Source organism: Astatotilapia calliptera, chromosome 22, assembly GCF_900246225.1.
Source record: "Astatotilapia calliptera chromosome 22, fAstCal1.2, whole genome shotgun sequence".
Classification (NCBI taxonomy): Eukaryota; Metazoa; Chordata; class Actinopteri; order Cichliformes; family Cichlidae; genus Astatotilapia; species Astatotilapia calliptera.
The window spans coordinates 30,678,691-30,702,785 of record NC_039322.1 but is presented as its reverse complement, the minus strand read 5'-3'; the positions used below and the strand labels follow the sequence as shown (position 1 = coordinate 30,702,785).

Here is a 24,095-nt window from a genome sequence, read left to right as displayed (position 1 = left end):
TCGCGGGGGCAGCAGCCTAAGCAAAGAGGCCCAGACCTCCCTCTCCCCAGCCACCTCCTCCAGCTTATCCGGGGGAACACCAAGGCGTTCCCAGGCCAGCCGAGAGATATAATCTCTCCAGCGTGTCCTGGGTCTGCCCCGGGGCCTCCTCCCGGTGGGACATGCCTGGAACACCTCACCCAGGAGGCGCCCAGGGGGCATCCTTGTCAGATGCCCGAACCACCTCAGCTGGCTCCTTTCGATGTGGAGCAGCAGCTGCTCTACTCTGAGCCCCTCCCGGATGGCCGAACTTCTCACCCTATCTCTAAGGGAGAGGCCAGCCACCATTCGGAGGAAGCTCATTTCTGCCGCTTGTATCCGCGATCTCGTTCTTTCGGTCACTACCCACAGCTCGTGGCCATAGGTGAGGGTAGGGACGTAGATCGACCGGTAAATGGACGCGCTTGTTTTTTTAAAAGGTTCCTTCATGTAATGATCTGCTAGAGGGTGTGGGGGGGCCACAGCCCCGTCCTCCAGGGCATGAAGCAGGTATGGAGGAGATCAAAACTCCAGACATCCAGAGGCCCCCAGAACACAAGAGACCAAGGAAGACCAACAGAGGGGCAGCCGCGCCACTGTCCCAGTAAGAGCTGAGGAGAGTCCCAGATGAGGACTCACTCAGCAGCCGCGGAGCAGAAGCCAGGGGGAGTTGCAGTGACGCGCCCGTGAGCTCCGCCGGCAGCCAGCTGTGCCTGAGTGACCGAGCCCCAGGCTGAGAGGCCGGGGGCACCCCACCTCCGAAGTGGCCCGAGCGAGCCCCAGGATCCAGGCCCCGATAAGCGGCCGCCAAGGAGTGAGCCGGTGTGTACCTGGACGCCCATCCCCTCATCCTCTCATATGCACTTCACACTCAACCAACGTGGAGACAGACATAAAGAGACGCTGTACACACGATCACACTCCCCAAGCGTACTCAACGAACCGGGTCTAGGTACCCTTGCCCCTGGAGGGGGGAACTGCACCCAGACCCAGGTGGTGTTACCCTTTTCCCTGCGGTGGGGAGAGGCAGACCGCCCCGACTCCGCAGCAGCAGGGAGGCCCCACACTCCAGATGGCCAACTCCTCCTCCTAGCCCCCCCGCTCCAGCAGGCCGCAGATAACGGGGGTGAGAGAAGACTCCAAACCTCCTTCCACCCGCTTATTGTAGTGTTGATGAATGTGTGTTCTAAGGTGCATTTAAAACCCAGGAGGGCATGGAGCTACCTGCCAGAGAGCAGCAGGTAAGCGCATAGTCCCTCCTGCTAGCCCTCAATGTCTACGTGTATTTAAAATTGAGAGGTGGGCAACCACGCGAGGGGTGAGGTGTACACCCTGATGGTAATTTGGATTCCGTTTATCGTGCCCACTCCCAGAGAGGACTTTTTAACCAGATTGTTTAACACAAGTTTGGAGAGTGAGGAATGAATAAGTGTACTGATACCAGTTTTCAAGACCAAGGGTGATATGCAGAGCTGTAGTAACTACAGAGCGATAAAGCTGAGACACACCAAGAAAGAGTTGTTGAAGCTAGGTTAAGAAGAGAGGTGATGATCCATGAGCAGCAGCATGGCTTCTCACTGAAAAAGAGCAGTGCAGATGTGATGTTTGCTTTGAGTGTGTTGATGCAGAAGTATAGTGAAGGTCAGAAAGAGTTGCACTGTGTCTTTGTGGATCTGGCAAAAGAATATGATGGGATGCTAAGAGAGGAACTGTGGTACTGCATGAGGTAAGTCTGGATGTGAGGGTGGTGCAGGATGTGTTCAAGGTGAGGGTGGGATTACATCAGGGATCTGGAGTCAGGAGGAGGGACAGGAAACAGAAATGAGTATACAAGAAGGACAGCTCATGCTGAATGGTATGGAGAGAAAGTTAGAGACAAGGCTGAGATGATTCAGACATATGCAGAAGAGGGATAGAGGAAATACTGGACAAAGGAGGGAGAAAACAGCATGACCTCAGAGATGACCTCAGAGGTCAACACCAGAGCCTCTGGTGTTGTGACCCCTAAAGAGAGCATTTCTCTCTCATATATATATATATATATATATATATATATATATATATATATATATATATATATGTGTGTGTGTGTGTGTAAATGAATGATGGATCAGGTGATCACATAACATGTAATGTGATCACCTGATCCACCATAGAGATCATAGAGGTCCTCTTTTGGATTGAGATCTGGTGACTGTAGAGGCCATTTGAGTACAGTGAACTGAACTGTTATGTTTAAGAGTGCAATTTGACATCATTTGAGCTTCTTGACACTGGTTATTATCCTCCTGGAAGCAGCCATAATGAGATGGGCACTTCTGATGGATGGGACATATTTAATTTTTATAAAGTATTACAGAACACATGAGTCAATATTATATTGCATTACAGATTATATATTAATGGTAGATTTTCACTAATAGAAGCTTACAGTAGAGGAACCAGGTTTTAATATAAAAGGGAACACAGCAATATATGTATCCTTTGTACGGAAGCCCATGCTTTAATATAATCTATCAAAATTCACCAGTATGATTTATAATAGTTTGAAAAATACTTGAAACAAAACTACAGTTTCTTGCACATTGTCTATATTTATGTTATGTAGACACAATTTGTAGCTCACTACTAAAGCAGGGTCAAGGTGGTTTTTCAGATTCAGTCTCCTATTTGTGGAGATATTTTGGTAAAATATGCTGGTAACACTAAATCGAAAGCAGCCCCTCAAGACGTTAAATGATTTTTTTTTTAACTGAATGGTCTAAAAAAGTTACTTATATGCCATTTCTATAGCAGAGATAAAAGTATGGTTTAAAAAGAGACGCCTAAAATGAGAACCAGAAGGCAGAAATGATGAGCTGCATTAATAATTTCTAAACCTGTCTCACATTAACTGATCAAACCCATGTTAACTAGCACACTGTTTAGTTTAAATTGAAAATCCAGTATTAATTTTTCAGGAACTGAAGCACTGTCTCATAGCCCAGTTTAGGCCAGTCCATATTCAATATTTCTATTTCAGCATTTAATTTCAAAAACTGTATTGGTGTGCTTTCCAATTTGGGTAGACCAAGACCAGATATTAAAAGTAAGACATAATAATATGTTTAACTTACCTTGTAGGGTCTTTACCCTAAAGTATAAAGTGCCCTCAGGTGACCTTTGTTGTGCTTTGGTGCTATATAAATAAAATTGAATTGAACTTCAAGGCGATAGAGCACTATTTATTTCTCCTTCATTAGATAAACTGTCATTATCTTCATTTGTAGTGAATGGGCAAAGACAGTAGTTGGCAGTAGAGTGCAAAAAAGTTCTTGGGTGCAGTGACTGTCCAAAAGCAGTAGGGGCAGTAGAGAGCAAAAAGTACTTGGGTGCAGTGACTATCCACAACCATAAGGGGCAGAAGGGCAGTAGAGAGCAAAAAGGCTCAGGAGCAGTGATTTTTCATAACCACTAGTAGCCAGTAGAGAGCAAAAGTGTGTGTATGAAAAGAATAGCAGTGTGTATAGAAGTGTGCATTTTTTCTCGTATTTCTATCTTTCTGAGGACCTCGCTCAAACTTTGAGAGAAGCATAAAAATGGCCTCTAGAAGCCATTACAGTGAAAAACAAGTGAGGACCATATTAAATGTCCTCACTTTCCCAAAAGGTCCTCACTCGTAAGGTCTAAAACCCGCGATGGTCCTCGCAAGTATAGCAGAACAAGCACACACACACACACACACACACACACACACACACACACACACACACACACACACGTAAATGAAATGTATGTGCTAGTGTTTATTCAATTAAGCCAAATGGGTACTTTACAATCCAAAAAGTGTGCACGTGTGTATTCATTTGCATTCATTACAAAAGGTCAACACCTCGGCTACCTGAACAGCACATCAGCACGAGGTTTACCGATTGGTTCCCACTGAACCAGTGTTCAAGGACTAGTTAAGACTTTTGAGAAACAAGCTACTTATCATAAGAGCTAAAAATTGATAGGGTTGAGCTTAATTACTAAAGTGAGGGTACAGGATCTATTCTTTTTTGACATTTCCATTCATTTATAAAGAAAACAATTAAAGCATGAGTCCAGCATTTTTCAAATCACAACATTAAAGGCTCAAACGATAAATTCTAACAGATTCAGTCCATGAACATTTCTTGCCATTTACCAAACCGTCACACTCACCTGGTCACATTTCTGATGGAAACTGGCTGACATCTCTAACAGCGTGCTACGTTCATCCAATGCGGCGGCAAACGCCTTCCACTCCTGCTCCAACTGACTTGAGATCTGCTTGATCTGCTGGGAAGCGTAGTGACCCGACTCCAGCAGCCGGTTCCCCACGGACATGATCCGGTTGATGTTGACGTACACATTCTGTACAGGACGATGAGGCAGAAAGGCGCGAAATGGCAGAATATTTTCAATCACTAATTCATAAAGAAGCAAAAACTTGGTCTAACATCCGAGGCCACAGGTACGTGCAGACGAGAGAGGAACTGAGAGGAGGAACCAAAAGAAGGTTTAAAGCGGTATATTATTGTGAGAATGGGTCGTTCTGCACATTGAGCATGTTTACTTCAGGTACTCAGGTATATTTTTAAGGTAAAGCTTCCACGATTACTCAATTTACATTATAACATCGGTATTAGGTCACACGGCTGCACATTACCCAGAAAATAATGCACATATTTTTGTGTTTTTATTTCTGAAATACCAATAAATAGTTTTTTTGTTTAAAAAAAGTATTTTTTTCCATATGCAAAAAAAGACAAAAAAGTGCCTTAGACGTGAAAACACGGTTAATACATCATCGTTTAATAAGTGAATAGGCCAGAGAAAATGGCAAACTGAGGAGCTTAAGACACTATTGGTCTGCTACTGTTTCTTTCTCATCCGTGAGCAGAAACCCTCAGCGGCTGGATTGATTCCTCGTCTCAGCAGTTTCATAATGGTTATGTAAGGCGGACTGTGGATAGAGAATAGGATTACTTAATACCTGGTTGTGTTGCTCCTAACATGGAGAAAATGTGCAAGCGCACGGAAGCGCAGGCTGCTCTAAACAAACACTCAAACCCAGCAGTAGAGCTTGACACTAAGTGCAATAACTATATTATTATACAGTGTAGGGCACCGACTTGAGTCCAAGTGGGAAGAAAAGCATTATCTCCTGCTGCGAATCAGTGTGTGTCTCACCATGCAGTTCATGGCGAAGTGGCTGTGCTGGGTTTGCAGCTCCACAGCATGGGGGTGGTTGTTGCCGATCTCTGTGTAGCCTGCCAGGAACAAACCCTTGTTGTGCATGATCCAGTCGAACATCTGAAGCATGACGACAAATACACACACAGAGAAAAAATATCAATTAAAAAAAATGAAAGCACAGACACACAAGGGTTGGGTTCATTACTAACTCCTGCAGATTGTTGCAAGAACAGGCACAAACAGCTGGGACTGAGCCGTGTGGGCAAACCTGAGCGTGTTTGCTCACTGCTGCAGTGTTCGAACATCTATCCAGGCCAGCATACAGAGAAATGGACTGCCTCTATTAAGAGCATCCTCTCTGGCTCTCTTAGAGAACAACTTGTGGCCTATGGTGTCCTAGCAACAAGCTCCTACTACTGCAGTGTATCCAAGACTGCAGCTCGCTCTGTGTTGCTGCAACCTGCTATTTTATTCTACTCACTCCAACACAGATCTGTGCATTTCTCTCCCTGTCTCTTCTTATTTTGTGACGCAGCTGTCATCGCCCGAGCCGTCTGTGTGGCAGCCAGAGTAGGTGGCGGTGCACCCGAGTGAGCTAGCCTCCATCTTCCCGCCTCTCACGGTGGAGGAGGGCAAACCTGTTTAGTGTTTAAGATCCCGAGGGCTCGACTACAGTACACGAGGTCTTCGCAAACAGCATCAGTCGATGCTTCTCAGTGTGTGTAATTGCATTTTTTTTTAAATATGTATATTGGCATTTGTGTGCCCTGCAGTGATCACCAGCTCTGGTTATAGATTATCACTACATCACAGCTCACAGAGAACCAGCCACAGACCTTCTCTGCATCCTGCTCGAACAGGCGCAGCTGGAAACACTGATCCAGTTGGAGCTTGCGGACGTGCCACGCCTGGTGGAGGTGCTGCCGGGTGGAGTGCAGCTTGTCCAGCAGCTGGGTGATGCGCGGCACCAGGCCTTGGGTGTCCGCGTTGCACACTCCACTGCCGCTACTGCTGCTGCCGCCGCTGCTGCCATTGCGATTGGAGAAAGACTCGCTGCTCTGAATGCGCTGGAGCAATCTGGAAACAGATTTGATGTTTGCATTAACATCAAAGACTTTTTGCTACTGTTTCAGTCAAGCTAGCCTCCGTTGTTAACTGATAACCCCAAAAAGGAGAAAAAAAGGGGGGAAAAAAGAGCACTGCCCAAACTCTTGATCACGCTCCAACCTGTTGCCCTGTCCATCTTTCATACAAATGATCTGGATTCACATACACAACCAGAACTAAGACTTAAAAACAGGCATTTCTGATACATTATATATGATATATAGAAAGATGCAAAACCACTGTTTTGTTTTTTTACCTTTGCCCTTCAGTGTCCAGTTCCTCTATAGGAGCTTTAATGACTTTCTTCTTCAGTGTGGCGTGCTCTTCTATCATCCGTCTGGCTCCTTCCAGGTCTTGGGGAAAGTCTTTCCTTGACACGGTTTCCTGCATCTCTTCTAGTCGAGCCAGCATTTGGGTAGCATGGCCAGAGAAATCCTCAAATGCTACACGCACCTGGACGGAAACACCAGCAAACAAAAAAAAACACTGAGTTATGGTGACCCACTTATGGGCAGTTTGGTTGACTGTCTTAAGAAGGAAACAATCAGATCAGAAAGAAGAATAATCCTGTGTCCACTTGTGTCTTAATCATCCGATTTGGACATCACTGGGGATTTGGGGGATCTTGGCACAGACAGTCTGAAGTGACAGGACGGCTGAGCTGATCGTACCTCTATCCACTCTTCGTGGTTGTAGTCCAGGCTGCCGTCAAAGTCTGCTGTCAGCTGAGAGGGGTCCACCACTTTCGTCAAGCCTTCGAGTGACACCATGGTGGTCTAGTGGAGCGAGAAGCAAAGAACGAGGGTTTAAAGGAGGGAGTTCAGGTGGACACTTGAGTGGTAAATGCTTCTAATCTTTCACCTTCTGCCGTGTTTCGTTGCTGAAAAGTACGATTTTTATTTACTCACAGAAAAGACAACGCGGAGATCGCGGAGCTTCTGCTGAAGGTCACATAGAGATGTGACCTTCAGCAGAAGCTCCGCGATTAATAAGATTGAGATGCTGCTAATTTAAGAACACTTCTCCCCCATCTACCAAAGAGATCCTCCCCAAACCAAAATGTTGTCTTTGAGACTTCAAAACTCAGAACTAAACCTTTAACAGCCTGCCGCAACGTTTCTTTGCCTCCTTGATGTTAGACTTAAGTGAATTTCAAATCCCCAGCATGATATCAATTTCAGTGATACGCCGAGGAAAAGTCTCCCTGTGTTGCCTGTGTTTCCACCTCCGCACAAAACACCCCCACACACATGGCCAGAGATGGATGGAGTCGGAGCGATCGCTTGGATAGGCTTTGTGTAGGCCAAACAATGCAGAGATGCACTGTTGTCCTTGGGTAAAAAAGCACAGCGGCTCTTGCCAGGGAAAAATACTGATGCTGCCGCGTTCGCTATTGTACCGATTTGTACTCTGCTGAATGGAGCGATAGTCGGCCAGGGACGTTTGGGTAGCATTTTATGCTTGTGCTGAACTGTGCCATTTATCAACAATCGAACGGAAAAAAGAGAGATTGCGACCGGCTCTCTGAGCTTTGCTTTCTTTGTGTATGAACTGATGACAAAAAGGGAGGAACATGTCCTACTTCTGGTTTCTATTGCACAAAGCGAGAGAAAAATCCTTGATGCACACACTGAATGCTGGACGCTCACACACATACGCAACTGTAGTCCTAGCAACAGCCCTATATCAATTTTGCATGAAGAGTGCAAGATGAAAACTTCTGAAATCTTAATAAAACATAAAGCATGGACAGGGGGGATGAAGCCTGCACATGAATGCACATGCACGCTATCCAATCAATGCTTGTGCGGCATGACAGACCGGTGCATGGATAACTATAACGTTCCCTGTGGCTATTCTTCCTATCAAAAGATCAATATGATATAATGAGACTACAGTGAGGTCGTGTTCATACACGTGTGAGCAATCACAGTAAATTTCCACACTCGTGTGTTCTCCTATGTAGCTATAATCAGAAGCTAGAGGGGAAAATTTCCACTCCGTATCAGAAAAACGCACTGCATAAAAAACCAATAAAGACAACACAGGAGCTTATGCCAACCCAAGTTTCACCACAACAAATGAGAGCTGATGATCATCGTAGTAAGCAAGGTTGGCTAATGACAGATCAAACAGGGGGAGGGGAATTGTTATTCCGCTCTCATCAGAAGACATTTACTACACAGGCTTGTAATCAGATGAAGTCGAGAGCTCCGCTGGTGCACATTTCAGTGTCGAGTTGATGACGACGAAATGGTCAGAGGGTAAAAAATAAGCCTGTTCGTGTGAACGCATCACTTAATTAGCTGTGAAAATGCCTTCTATCGCTTGACTGACAGCATAACGAATACTCGTCCTCGTGATCTGCAGCGAGCCGTTTTTGGGTTCGATGTGATGAAATGTTTTTCCCTATGGCAGACAGCTGGCTGGTGGTGTACGCACCCAAAGCAGCGGGGAGAGGAAAATAATGAAATGTGCTGACAATGAGCAGCTCGGGGGTGTGGAGGGAGGGGCGGCGGCAGAGCGGTTGTTATCACAGCTCAGCTGACAGCAAATTGGAGGGAGGTGAGGGTGGGGGCTTTTTAAAATGCTTTTGTGACGAGTTCCTTTAAAATGCCAAATGTAAAACTGATACGCTTGACAACAGGCAGCTGTGAGATATATATGCTCACATATCAACTGCAACAGTTCCCTTAAATCAGGGATGTCAAACTCATTTTACATTGTGGGAAACGTACCGCCCACTCTGAGCTTCAGTGGGCCAGGCTGGTGTAAAGAAGTTATTTTAACATAAAAAGAAGTGCAAAATAACACATCTCTATGGCAGAAAACAGGAACTTTCTTACTTTTAATTGTTTACAACTTATTAACTTTGGTCTAGTATGAATGGTGATGGGGGAGGTCCTTATCAGCAGAAAAAAGCAACAAAATACAGTTAAAAGTCCAAAATTGATGCCCTCCTTCACACTTCCCAAAGCCAACCAGTGAGCCGGACTGGAGTCTTTGGCGATCTGGTCCGATTCTGGTCCCGCTCCCCTGAGCTTTATGTTTAACGCCCTCGTCCTAAACCTTCCTCGCTTTAAAGACCGATAGAAATCGTTAGATAATAATTTTTAATCCTTCTGAGGATTAAGGTGATGTACACTGGATGAAAAAGGTACTTTCGGCATGTAGATGGATACTTTCATTTATCCGAGCTCAGAATCGGCAGTAGGAGTTCACCGGGCAAGGTCTGTGTCTCCAACCGTGGATCTTTTGGATGTAAGGTAAACGTTTAACCACTATGCTGTGGACACGACGATGACGACATAGAAACATCTGTTTATTTCACAGTGTTGCAAAACTGTGTACACCAGTGTTTATTTCATCATTTGGATGGATTGTTTTCCACTTTAAAATGCAAAATTTTAAATGTAGAACAAGTCCTTTGTATGTAGTCATTATATTATTTGACAGAAAATGTACTATACTGTTACTTTTAGCACAATCGGGGTATGAGATTTTGGTCATCCAGCCCTGCCACCTACTAAACCCTCTCGCTCTTATTTTGAAAGCTCAGTCTCTGCTAAACATCCAACACCTGCCGACAGTCAAACAGACTCAAACTCCACCAGCTTGGACTGCAGCTGGTGACGCCAGTCCTTGTTCTTTTGGGGCCACTTTAACCAGAACCTGCAGCAGGTGGAGGTCTGCTCCGTGCGCCGCTACGCCAAGCTCACCGACCGAGGCTGCACAGCAGAACGAGCATTAGCAGCTGCAGTCCAAGAAGGCGAGACTCCCTGGAGAGGCAGCTGATTATTGCGAATGTTATTGCTTATCGCATAACGTTTATTAGAGGGAGGGAAAAAAATGTAATGAAATTCTGGACAAATTCTGAGTGAGAATTTAGTTGACGGCAATATTGTTTCCCCCTGTTATTTATTATTCCCCTTTGCACCAGGGAAATAAAATAAATCTTCATTTAAAAAACAAAAAGAAAAAACAAATTAACCCGTTTTAAAGTCTTTAAGCTCTTGATTGATAAACTAGAGCAAAACTGATGCCACACACTCGATAACTACCATCTTGTTAGGTGATTTCAGTCAACATGGCTGATATCTGCTCATATTTGGATGATAAAGCGCCGCATCACCAGTGTGAATAGTACAACCCCTCCACAAACAGAGTCCGAGTCTTTAAATCTAACAGTGTTAAGATCACTGATTAATCTGGCAGTGCGAAACAAACCAGAACCTGTTATTTCAATGAAAATCACTGTCTGTTGCTTCTATTCACTCAACAGCTTCCAAAGCTATTTTTGAGTAAGACATCAAAATATTCTATCACTGCCTCGAACACTGGCTCAACATCCTACCTCGAATTCAAACTTGGAGCTGCCGAAGTTGGTCCTCTGCTTCTGCCAGAAGTTGTCCGGTTTGATGATGAGCGCGACGTGGATGCAGGACGGGAACGACTCCTGCAGGATCTTCAGCAGAGGCTTGATGCTGTCCCACTTGGAGCCACGCATGTCAACAATGACCGTGAAGCCATGTTTACACACCTCCTCGCTGGGATGGACAGAGGATGGAGGTCGGCGGGAGTGGGAGGAATTAAAGAGAAGAGATGGGGGGGTGGGCATGGGGTGGGTGGGGGGGAAGGGGGCCAAGAGAGATTGGTGAGAGTTTAATCCGGAGAGAGAGAGATGACAGTCGTGGGAAAGGATGAAAGAGGGATGATGGAGAGGAAAGGACAGATGGAAGAAGGAAGAATAGAGAAGAAGAGGAAAGAGAACCAAAACAAACAGTGAGATGACGCATTTTCTATACTGTGAGAAGCCTACGCAGCAAATCCCACACACACACCCACGCACCCCTATGCACACACAGTCACACACACACACCCACACGTACGCAGAAACCTGCGACGAATGAATCACAAACGCATATATGCATACATATATATGTATATATATAAAAATACAGTTCAGTCCGTTTGTGCATCAGCAGCCTCTTCCCCCTGTGGTGCTCTGCTCTGACCATCATCATCTTTATTATCGCTGCACAAGCTTGCATACACGCACTGAAGCTGAAACCTGTCACAGTTATCTGACATGCCACAACAAACAGAATTTGTCTTTAGGATTCAGAATATTTTGCAGCTCATCTGCCATCTGTCCGTTTCCATGTCATTCCAACCACAACTACTTTATTCAATCCACAAACTCAGATCGCTGCGTTCCCTTCTAGTATGTCATCGTGTTGTTTAAAAAAATAATAATAAAAAATACATCACTTTAAAATCTTTCCATCACTGCATCCCTAAATACCTCCATCCTTTCCCAAGCCTCTCTCCCTCCCTCTCTCGGTGGAACAGCTTGTCGCTACACACACAGTGTGCAGCGATGTGCAGATGTTCCCTTTCACAAACACAGGGATGCCAAAAACACCAAAGTTAAGAAAGATGTGCAAGATGTGACACGATGACGTGAGGTTTTCAAAGCCCGAAATTCAACTTGGAGTCTAATTTAAAAAAAGCAAAAAAAAAAGCAAACATAATGTTATGGAGGTGAGTGTAGATGAAGAGGGTGGATGCTTTTGAGAGATACGCAAGGAGGAGAAGAAGAAGCAGCATGCCGGGTCAAAAAAGGAAGGAGAAGGAGGCGGATGAGCGACGCTTTACCTGGGAGGTGAGGAGCTGCTCGCCTACAGGAACTGCTGCTGCACTGCCTCGGCTACTGCGACACTTTGTTTTGCTTTCATACACTCCCTCCCTCCCTCACACACACACACCTCCTCACACATGCGCTCTCCATCTCTGTCAGCTTTAATCCTTCCACCCTCTGCCCATCTCAGCAGCCTCCTCTCTCTCTCTGTTTAAACCTCTTTCCTGTTTTTCCCTCTCCATTTCTTTTTCTGTTGCATGTCGCCTCTGTTAGCTCCAGGCTTCTCTTCTCTGTCTCAGCATCTCACCATCTTTAGAAGCGATTTCTGGCAGCCGAGAAGCTGCAGCAAGATAACTGCTCCTGAATTATTACGCTCTCCGTTCCTATCACATGCTCATCTCAGCCCTCTCACGTGTTCGCTTATAGAGCTTTGAGCACTTGCTGTGGGAGTTCATGTCATTCTGAGGCACTGCCACACACACCCACCCACACAAAATCACATGCAATGAAATAAGTAACCTGGGGATGCCGGCGAGGTAAGCGATCAGTCTCCTCAGGTCGTCTGTTCGTATTCTGTCGTGGTTGCTGCGTGATGGGAACGTTAACACAGGACCACCACGTCTGTCTCTGCCACCTGAGGTGATGCACAAGCAGACACACACACACACACACACACACACACACACACACACACACACACACACACACACACAGATTGGAGTAAGGACAAGTGTGTATGTGGCACAGAGTTTTGCAGGTTTAGTGGTATCATTTGCACCACTGGAGCATAACAGAGATGATCGTAGGCAGTTAGCTAACCAAAAAATGAGCGACAGGCTAGATATATGTGTGACCCCGAGGCCGCTGAGCCGAATGCTAAAAAAATAAATAAATAAAAAAACAGAAGTTTTTGGGGTTTTTTTGGGGGGGGGGGGGGGTTTAAAGGACAGGAGATAATTTAGACTGAAAGTGTTTTATCGTTGTCTCTCTGTGCAGTCGAGCTGTGAAAAATGAAGTGGACCTGCTTGCAATGGGCTCGTGGCCACGCTACAGGCTGTTTGAGACTGCACGGCGGCACGGCAGCGCTCACGTTAGCTGATGAGCAGCGCGTGCAGCAGGTCTTCACTGTAGTAGTGGTGGTGTGCTTACATTCACTAATTAAGAATAAACACAAAACACAGCTGGTGATGACAATGAAGTTAAGCTTTCATTTATGAGCAAAAAAGGGAAAAACTATCTTAACAGGGTGAAGGTCACAGACGATAAGTGGACCTTTTATCTTTGACAGAGTCCTGTGCAGACCCTCAGTTCATCCACTGTCTGAAACAAAACATACAGAAATAACCCCTGACGCCCCTCTCTATGACCTCCATTACTCCTGATGAGCTACTAAACACATTTTGTTTTGTAAATGATCGTCACCATTAGGGCCAGAAAGGAGGAGAAAGCTTTACTTTGTGTTAAGTGAATCATGACACTGCGTTTCAAAACAAAGTTTCTTCAATTATCTGCACGATGGCTGAACAGACTGATTTCAGTCTATGTGCAGGCAGGAGGAAACTGTTTCTTCAAATATGAAGATTCCTTTGATTTTCAGTAAACAGAAAGGATGAGAGTGCGATGGCCAAGTGCAAACACCATCCAGGGCAGAAATGACTGAATTATACTGCTAACACAACATCTGTGCAGAGAGCCGAGAAGAACTCAGAGTGAAGTTAAAGATGAGCTCAGCTCAACACAGAGGCAGCGATGAGCAGTCCGGCTTGTAGCTTACATTTCTACCTGCACCTTTTTCTACAGCGCGATCACCGTGACGACTGCTCTAAAGCCTCTCTGGGCTGGTTCTCAACGCTGCTTTGTTTTATTGGCTTTGTGTTCGTAATTAATCGCTAGAAGAAAGATCTTGTGTGCGCACGTGTTAGTATAATGATTTATTTTAGGGTGTGAGACTGTAGCCTAAGCTTGGTAATTATGTGACAAAGCATTTCAGGCCATGCTGCTGAGTAATGTGAAAACAATGTAACGTCTATTATATCAAATGACTTTTTCCTGGCAACGTTTAAGTAAGGCAATGCACTGCTTTAGAAACAAAGTAGCGAGTCGTTTGTGACACACCATTTTTGTGCACGGCCCAACATTGCTTGTAAATGGCTACATGGTAGCATTTAAATGTGCAGTGTTCAGGTTCTCAGTTAGTCGCCCCTTCTGAGTCACATCTTCTAAACATCAAGATGGTAACGCTGGTGGCTACATCCATCTTCTATGTACAGTCTATTCGCATAGCCATAGCTACGTGCCTGACCTCACCTGATGTCACAGAGCCCAATGTTAAAAAAACAAAACAACTACTGTCTGAATTGAAGCATGTAGAGCAGTCTGAAAGGGTTTTGTTTAGACTGAGCATTTTCTGAATATTATTAAAGCCATATCTAATATTAACACTGCACTATAACAGAATACGACACAACAAGGAGAAGCAGAGTCTGTTCCTTTAAAAGAACAGAAAAGATAAAGAAATAAATCAAACATGTATATATGATTGGCTCTCTCCAAACAGCAAGCAAGCCAAATGCATACATTTTGTTATGCAGAAACTGTGCACTGTTTTTTTGTACATGGTGTTTGAATTCTGCAGTGTTTGTTTGTAATATTTTGTGGTCTTTTAAAGGATTTTTCAGACCTTTTATCTTCTCTGCAGTCATATTTTGTGCTGTAATAATATTTTGCTCCTAGTTTCTGGCCACTTGCAGAAGAAGAAGGCTGCTTCGCTCACGTGGGAACTCATAAACACAGGCCCTCTCTGCTCAGCCCGCAAATTAGTGAGTTCAGTCGGGTTGCTGGGCGCCTGTAGGCTTGACCCTGCCGCTCAGAGGAGAAAATCAAACGCTCACGTGGCAACAGACAAACATGAGAGAGGGCGAACATGGCCGATTTATTAAGGGGCCAAATTGGGGATAATAGGCTTAGCTTATTTACCCTGCTTTTCACTAGCGGTCCCTCCTCTACCTTCATTTCAAAGCCAATTATTCCACCAGTGTCCACTATGGGAAGCTGGCAGTAAGTCATCTCCATGGCAACGCTGCCCTGACTCTCCTTCTCTCAATTTCGCTGTTTGTCAGAGTCCTTTTCCTCGTCATTGTGTTTCTAACTGTGACCTTCTCTGCCAGCGCACGACGCACACACCGATTTCACTTTGTTATTCCATTTGGCTCTTTGGAGATCTGAGTGCTTGCATTTGCACGAATACGCACAAACGTAACAGTAACACACACGCACTCAAAAAAAAATGCTTTTGTGTGTTGTGCAAATAATCCTGCTGGATGTTCTTGGCAATCCGCATCTCCAGCTCAGCCTCCTGTGAGTTTTCTCTGGCACCACTCGAGTGTGTGAGTGCGAGTGTGTGTCGGACGTGGTTGCTGTAGCTCTCTACGCTAACTGTCCTGCTGATGACGGTCAAACAACAGATATCTGTGTGCATGTCAGCGTGTGTGCTGTGTGTCAACTGGGTGTACATGCGTGTGCTTAAAGACAGGTCAAGAGCCAAGTGTCTGGGCCTCAGCCTGACCCCTGCACAGCTTGTTACTGTGTGCGTGTCTGTGCGCAAGAAAAAGAGGAAGTCAAAAGTACAGCTTACTACCTAGCAACTGTCTGTGTGTGTGTGTATACAAACTAAGTAGTACAAAGTATACATCAGGCTCTATTAGCTTTATTTGCCATGATCAGACAGCAGGGGGTGGTACATTTTTGAGACCAGACAAACACACATAACCTTACCTGACAGAAAGGCAACCTTCTCTTTGAGGATGGGAAGCACCTCCATCGCTCTCATCTCCTCATTTCTCCTGAAACCTGTGAAGAGACGAGGAAAGAAAACATGGGGTTTGAATACAAGAACGAAATATAAAAAAGCTTTTCCCTTTTTCCCCGTTCTTGTGCAGTTGAAGAGCCCAGATTATTTGGGACAGAGCAGATTTTGTCTAGTTGTAATCTGGTGATCTGCAGCTTTTAAAACTCAACGTGTTCAGTCCCAGTTTTGGATTGCTTGCATCAAGAGGAAAAAGTCTGTAAGATTCCCGCTCTCACGCTCACACATACACACAATGAGGCAGCGGTCAGAAACAGTAATGGTGAGACTGTGAGGCCAGACGCAGAGCTGCTAAAGCTCTTAGTGTAGCAGAGGTGAAACGGGGTAAAGAAACATTAAATGTCACAGGCCACTTTAGCTCCCATCAGCTAGAGTAATAATAAAATGTCGCATTTATTGAAAAAGACTCTGAGTAGCTGGTGAATTTTCACATCTACCAAACATTGAGTGGTGGAAACGCTTGGACTATGAAGATTAAACATAAAGGAACCTTTAACTAAACTTTGCTCTGCAGTGTAGCGATTAACATATTCACCTGACATGTAAAAATAAGAGCTTCCCAGTTAGAGAGCACAGCAGACACACATACACAGTTCGTCCCACCCCTGGGTAAGAGAGTCACTGAAAGCATATGTACTGTGTTCACAGTGAAAGCAACGTGGCGACCACAGCGGAGCATCCACAGGCGACCAGAGACAAACTTTTCTCAACTTCCAGGTGAGCGACTGATGCAACGACCAATGAGAATGGCGAATACGGTTCGCATAAAAGTTTTGAATGTTTTACTCATTTATATACAGGCTTTGCAAATAACGGCTCACATACCAGGGCAGAGCTATTACCATGATGGTTACCACGTGGTGACACGGACTTTGATCCTGTTTTTCCAGAGTTGTTTTATAACAACTCTAATTATTCAATTCAATAAGAATATCTTCTATGTCCACGTCACTCTGTAATCACTGCAACTTTGATTGCAAGCAGATTGTGTTGGAGGTAACGAAAATGAACAAGCGGCACTCTGAAAGCGCGAGGCAGCTGGGCAGCATTTACTTTTAAGGGATTAGTGTTGGAATTTTTACATATTCGTTTTGCTTTCTTTGTCCTTTGTAAATGTACAGGTAAGATAGTCCAGCACAGAAGCTCAGACACAGCTATACAGAGGGTGATGTTGCAACTGATTAAAGCTGTTATAGCTCAAGATTCCTGTCTAACTTAAGAATTATAAAGTAGTGTGCTGTGTTTTTATTGGACAGTCATAATGGCACCAAGCGGACCAATCATAGTCGTCACAGTCTACACTGTACTATATATCAACAGATGACTATAACACATGAAGTCTACGGATTGCCAAATTGACTGCATTTTATTCACCTTGCAGGACTATAAAAGTCAGCACCAAAGTGCACAGCAGTCTATCAAATATCTATAAATGTCAACCTCATTGTGGTTTTAGGGGTCGTCAGGGATGCCATATCATTACGACTGACCTTCTAGAAAAGGTGGCTGACAAAATGTTGGAACGGCAGGCAAGAGACAAACACTGTTAACCATAAAGCCACAAAACAAATGATTCTGCTACATAAGTAACAAAGCCTGCCTCCTTATTAGCCCAACACAACTGTGTGTTTTAATACCACAAGCACTTCTGTCTCTGCGACTGCAACCCATAAATCCCGGGCAACTCCAACTGACTGTCAGCAACGAATGTAGAAAGCATCTCGACTTTCCTAATTCCCCTTCCTCTATCTGAGGAAAACATGATGATTTCTAAATGGCACGGTTATTGAAGGCCATCGAGCTGTCAGCCACAAAACATGAATATAAATAAAGTTACCTTCACCGCTTCCTCTCTCAGTCTCCCAATGACTGACATTTTCCTATAAATAGTACTTGCTTGTATTCACTGATGAATCACACAATGGTGGCTGACCCTTTGGTTTCCTCATGAAAGCATAAACTTTCTCTTCATCGCGGCTTCTCCGATACTGCCGGAAAAACTCCTCTGGTGTAGACCATAACGACTGATGTGTTTTACATACTGGTTTGTCTAGAATAGATAATGAGAATAAACTGGAGAGAAACCCTACAGTGATAATGTGGGCTGTAAACTGTCGCCATGGAAATGTCAAGCTGAACCTCATGGGTGTGACGGTGTCAAACAAGAGACACCTTGCCGGAAGAGAGTGAACAGCTGGACGGGGATAGTCAATAAGAGCAAACCTTTTCAAGCAACTCCTGTAAACACAGAAATCCCTGAAGTGATTAAACCCACGGCCTTAAAACACACACACAAACACACACAGGCAGAATAAGCCCCAATTTTGTCCTTCAGACAGAGCAGAGGTCTAGTTTATATGACTGATGGCCCAGACGAGTTATATTTCCCATGTGAATCTTTTTCTCTTATTCTCTCCTTGACATTCTGTGTCCCACTGACGTTTGCCTCCTTTTTATTGTCAACCTGGGTGTCAGAGTCATGCCTGATTTATTTTACCGAGTTAAACCTTCAGTGTGTGTAATGGTGTACATCTATCCCCTTATGGGCGATTCCAGAAATATAACTCCACAGCATGGCAGCAGGTAGGTGTTTGGCAGTAATATGCACTGTAAACACAGTGTATGGATTAGCACAAAGATAATACAGTGCTGTGCAAAAATCTTGAGCCACTCTCCACTCTTACATTTTGCTAGGAAAGTGGGAAATAGGTACACAGAGTTATTGTAACATGACTGATGGTGCTCCTTTGTGTGTTATCCTGTCCAGGTAAGCTTCTACTGCCCTGGCAGTGTGTTTGGGATCATTATCAGGGTAAAGAATGAAGCTGCTGCCAATCAGATGCAACCAGATATTATCGCAAGGTGGATTAAAATCTGATGGTACTTTTCTGCATCCATACTTCCATCAATTTTGACAAGATTTCCAACACCACTGGCTGAAAACCACTGTTCAGCCAAGTTCTTTTCCAATTCTGTATACCTTTCTCCCTGTTTCCCTTCCTTAAGAATAGCTTCTTGAATAGCTTCCTAATCCAGAATTGTATTCAACATACTCCTCCTCGCATACAAGGTCTTGAACAATCTTATCTTAATGACCTTATAATACCGCATCACCCCATTACACTACTTCACTCTCGGACTGCGGGCTTACTCTGTGTTCCTAGAGTATTTAAAAGAAGAAAGCTGGAGGCAGAGCCTTCAGCCTCTTCTGTGGAACTGGCTTCCAGCTTGGGTTTGGGAGACAGACACTATCTCTACTTTTAAAATCAGGCTTAAAACTTTCCTTTTTGCTAAAGTATATAGTTAGGGTTAGATCAGGTGACCTTGAATCCTCCCTTAGTTATGCTGCAATAGGTATAGGCTGCTGGGCCTATACCTATTGCACTGAGTATTTCTTTTTCAGTCACATTTCTCACTCACTCTGTGTTAACTGACCACTGCATTGAATCTTTACTTCTTATCAATCACTGGCTCTCTTCCACAGCGTGTCTTTTATCCTGTCTAACCAGCCGCCCCTCTCTGAGCCTGGTTGTGCTGGAGGTTTCTTCCTTTTAAAAGGGAGTTTTTCTTTCCCACTGTTGCCAAAGTGCTTGCTCATAGGGGTCATATGATTGTTGGGTTTTGCTCTGCATGTATTATTAAAGGCTCTACCTTACAATATAAAGCACCTTGAGGCGACTGTTGTTGTGATTTGATGCTGTATAAATAAAACTGAACTGAATTGACAGCCACCCTTCCACTGTGATAATTTCTGATGAGGTTTCAGTGAATAAAAGATGGGTCAACTGAAGGGCCACATGGTTTTCCCTGGATATTCCCACTTCTGTTACCCTCCATTTTTCCAGGCCCTGCAGGACACACTCCACACCATGCCGAGATTTGCCAAGTTTTAGGAACTCTTTGGGAATCACCACATTGGTGCAAAAATGTGATTTCATTATTTATCATAGATTCAGTTAAAAACAAAAAACAAAACCGGCTGCTAATAAAAAACTGCCTAAAGATACGAACTCCAGATATCGACAGACGTGAGAAAGTGAGAAAGCAGCCGATGTCCAAGAAAACCTTAAAGCCTTGTTCAAACCCACTTTAAATAAAGCAAAACAAAGACTGGCTTCTTGGAAGGAAAATATAAAGAAATAATGGATTTTTTCACGTACACTACCTCCATGACAGAAAATGTAACAAGCGGTTACTGTATTTAGCTCATTATTGTGCAGTAAGTGTGTAGACACACACCATTGGTATTATTTCCATAGTTCTGGCAATTTTAAGTCAGTTTCATTAATCATTTTCCAAGATTTATAAGCTCCAAATCCAGCTCAGCTTCGTGATGACAGAGCTAACGTAAATAATAACACTACCCGCTGCAGAGGAAATTGAACGCAGTACTACAAATTAAACTCAAGAGCCCTACGCTGCGTCCTCTCAAGCACCTTCAATACGTGCTCTTCATCTGAGGTACAATCCTGCAGTATATGTGACACGCTGTCTAACATGTGCAATTAAAGCTGTTAGGAGATCAGCAGAGAGAGAGAGAAAACAATGTACGGTAATTCATCTGACTCCATTTTAGTCTTATGGTGTAGTGGTAAACTGGTAAGACACACACAGACGCACATTTACACACAATTTGTTACCGCATATTACATAACAAGTACTGTAAAGGGGAGGAGTACCTCTCATCCCTTTAATATTATTATCATACAATTGGCAGGTCTCTCTTGAAAATGAGATTTTTAATCTCAATGAGATTTTTACCTGGATAAATAAAGGACTAATAAGATTAAATAATAAACAAACGCTCAGAAACACACCCCTCTCGGGCACTGAAGTGTTTTTGAAATTGCATTCCAGTCTCTGGTCTCTGCATGGCGTCGTATTTACGACTGTATGCTAATGAGATGCTAATTCATTCCTGCCACCGGAGGAGATGGATGAGAATCAGGACTTGTCTCTATTTTTACTATTCTTCTCTCCTCTCATTTGTCTCCTTCCCTCCCTCAGGGTGCCACAAAAAACAAATTAGCATGATCAACTACATTTCCCACTGCGCTCCTGTAGAGAATGAGCTTGTAGCTCTTTATAGATGAAGCATGAGAGGAGGGGAGTGCAGACAGAGAGCGCTTGCTCTGGCTCTATTTCTGGGAGCTGCACATGGTCCAGATCCGCTCTCTGAGGAGACGGAGAGCGCTGGGGGAGTCAAACTGGGTTGAATCTCAGGATTATTTATTGATCGCTGCGTTTCAAATTCGACTTCATCAAACTTAAAAAGACGTAAGCTTGGGTTGTCCGAGCAACACTTAAAGCCAAAAAAGGGATGGTTCCAAAATGTCAAAGAGGCATTCATCTGTCACGTTTGAGAAGCTGCAGCCAGTGAGACATTCACAGTTATTCTGTGGCAGACTGGAGACCTGTGCAGGCTACACCCTGCCTCACCCTACGACAGCTGGGAAAGGCTCACCCCCACCTCTCTCCATATGATCCTGCTGCATCGGCAGCTTTACCTTTAAGTCTCTTTATGAAAAATTAGGACACAAGGTATTAGGAATCGCTAAATGTGCTATCAATATGGGTAAAAGTTAGCCTATTTTTCTCATCTGTCACAGACGGTATGTTCCAACAACACACCGTCATAACAAACAGTGATGTTTTCCACCCTTAACTCTCTATAATGTGAGTGAGAGTGACTCACTCCAACATGGTCCTCTCAGGCACAAAGCTTTGGCCTACCGACCTGCTGATCACAGCTTCCGTTTACAACGAGCAGCCAATCAGAAGAAAGACGTCTTAAAGTCATGGGGAAGGGAGCTAAGGCAGCTTGTTTCAGGCAGAGGAACTGAGAAGCTGCAGAGGGCCCAAGTAAAAGATAAACAGGGATTGTTTTGTTTGTTAACTCATGTAAAGCTAGTGTAGTGGAGTTAGAACTGAAAAAAGTCACTTAAAAAATGTTTATACTTCTTCTAGGTGTTTTTAATGTTACATTGAGTGATTAACACATTAGCAAGAAATGAAACACCTATTCAAGGTATATTTATTGTAAACACCGATAACAATTGTGAGCATTTACTTGTTTTGACTTACATGACAAGGTTTGGTTGGATTTTAGAAAACTGGGATAAAAAATTTTCATTTTCTAGACAAAGAGGTGTGAAACATGTGACCTGGGAGCCAGAATTGGCCCAGTAGTGACTTCAGAAAAACTGAGCTGTGCTATTTAAAAAAAAAAAAAAAAAACAAATTTTTTTCTTATACAAGGATAACTCAGGAATTAAAAGTGTCTAAATGTCTTTACATTGACAGAAGGCAGAGTTTCACCAGTTCGATCTATCCTATGAGCTATATGTGCCGTACGTCCCCTTTGATTGAAGATGAGTTTGACATCACTGATCTAGACCAGCTATGAAAATGATCATACTTTCTATGAATTACAACCTTACGCGACACATACAACTGCTTTGGAACAGATTGTCTAATGCTGTGGTCATCATGTGACAATACGGCCATTAAATTACAAGAAAGCTGCTTTTGTAGCAGCTGCCTACACGCTGCTCCCTGAACATTACCTCGCAGCTTAGCTCGAGCGCGATGTTTATCGGCGCCACTTATTTACAGCAGCGATGCCAAGCTAAATGCTCAAGAAGCGCGCTTATCGAGGTGAACTGCAGCATATGCGCACAAACAGATAAGTCAGCATGTTTTCACCACAGAGTGATTCATCTTCTGAAGCAAAGACAATCTTTGATGTTGCTTGCAAACCTGCTGTCTGATTGGCCGGCTGCCACTGAGCAGGAGGATAATCAAAGGTCAATGAAAAACCTAATGTTGACAAGAGACGAGCAGAAAACCGCTGCGTGTTTGGAAGAGTGTGAGCGTGTAAAAAGAGCGCACAGTGAGGCCTTGTAGTTGTTTGAATTTGCTACTGTACGGCGACTTTTATCAGATTAAGGTTTCACGCAGACTGACCAACACACACACACACACACACACACACACACACACACACACACACACACACACACACACACCATCCTTCTTATTTCCAGAGTTTATCTGAGCAGTATTTTGGGTGGATTTCTTCTTTAATCATCAAAAGTAAAAGGTAAGTTTAAAGACACAGCCACCCCATCCTCCATCACCTCCCAGCACTCTGCAGTGCTCTGGGAACAGAGAAAGTGGCACAGCAGCTAAATATAGAGTGGCCAGGTCACACCCACACCCGCACAGAAGCAGACTGGAGAACAAGGGTTTCTGGGTAAATGATGAACAAAACCAACTAGGAGGAACCAGGAAAATTAGTAAGCTAATGAAACACATCATTGTGTCATAACTAGGCTGAGGAAAGAGAGAAGCGGTGTATGACAGCGAAGGAGGAATAAAGTAGACGTCAGGGAACGATGGAGGGACGACTAAGTTCAGTTTCCATTGGGTTGATTGAGGAATGACGAGGAAGAGCACAAAGGAAAGGATGGTGCTGACTGCATGGTAGATTCTACGTCCCCCTCTCCTGTGCATCACCAGACAGGCAACACTGTACCTGTCAGTGGGACGAGGGAGGAACCAGTATAAGCATACTGCCACTTGTGATTGGCTGTCCAGCAAGCCATGCTTGAAAATTCTTCCCTAAATTGTAAAACCTCCATAAATTGCTGTGGATTTGGCTTCGGCTGCTGCTGGAGAAATGCAGCCCGCTCGCAGCATCATCTAATCATAGAGTGACTGGCCGATGTGCCGACGGGATCCCAGTCCGCTGCGGGCAGAGCTGCCGCAGCTGAAGCTAATCCTGAGATTCCTGAGGGGAGATATTCCAACCCTGCAGACAACCAAAACCACCCATTTTTGGTGATGTCTACACATCCATATGGAAAGCTGGAGCAAACATTTCCAAGGAGAAATTGGGTTACCGGTGCAGACACTTGGGCTCTGTGGATAAACAGTGAGAACCTCGTGTGGCATTAGGTGAGCTGCTAATCTGTCTGTCTTTTGGAGAGACAGGTAAATGGAGGTAATCCTCAACGTGCAGGAGGGGCAGCAATTATAATATGCCTGCACTGCATTTATGAACGAGGAGAAGCCGCTTAGCACAGGAAGTGAGTCGTGAGGTTATAGGCAAAACGCTTCAGCTCCGCCCACGTACAAAGTGATCTTCTCATAGTTCACTGCTTTGCAGCTACTGTAGCTAACCCTCTAAGGTACTTAGCAGATTGCCATATGTCAATCGAGTGCTTTTCCTTCACTCGTATAGGTACTTGCTTCAATCGG

The 24,095-nt window shown here is 44.3% G+C and overlaps 1 protein-coding gene across 16 annotated transcripts in view; it reads right to left on the bottom strand.

The window, feature by feature from the left end:
- The window catches only part of LOC113014908 (triple functional domain protein), a 94,285-nt gene that overhangs the window by 42,665 nt on the left and 27,525 nt on the right, over positions 1 to 24,095 (bottom strand). For 15 of the 16 annotated variants that reach the window (XM_026156732.1, XM_026156735.1, XM_026156733.1 and 12 more), the window contains exons 3-10: positions 15,743 to 15,817; positions 12,488 to 12,602; positions 10,682 to 10,874; positions 6,999 to 7,103; positions 6,584 to 6,780; positions 6,057 to 6,297; positions 5,215 to 5,337; positions 4,204 to 4,395 (exon numbers count right to left, since the gene is read on the bottom strand). In XM_026156732.1, coding sequence (XP_026012517.1) covers positions 4,204 to 4,395; positions 5,215 to 5,337; positions 6,057 to 6,297; positions 6,584 to 6,780; positions 6,999 to 7,103; positions 10,682 to 10,874; positions 12,488 to 12,602; positions 15,743 to 15,817 — 1,241 coding nt within the window. Of the gene's footprint in view, positions 1 to 4,203; positions 4,396 to 5,214; positions 5,338 to 6,056; positions 6,298 to 6,583; positions 6,781 to 6,998; positions 7,104 to 10,681; positions 10,875 to 11,985; positions 12,448 to 12,487; positions 12,603 to 15,742; positions 15,818 to 24,095 lie in introns of those variants that run through there. The other variant, XM_026156736.1, reaches the window with a different exon arrangement.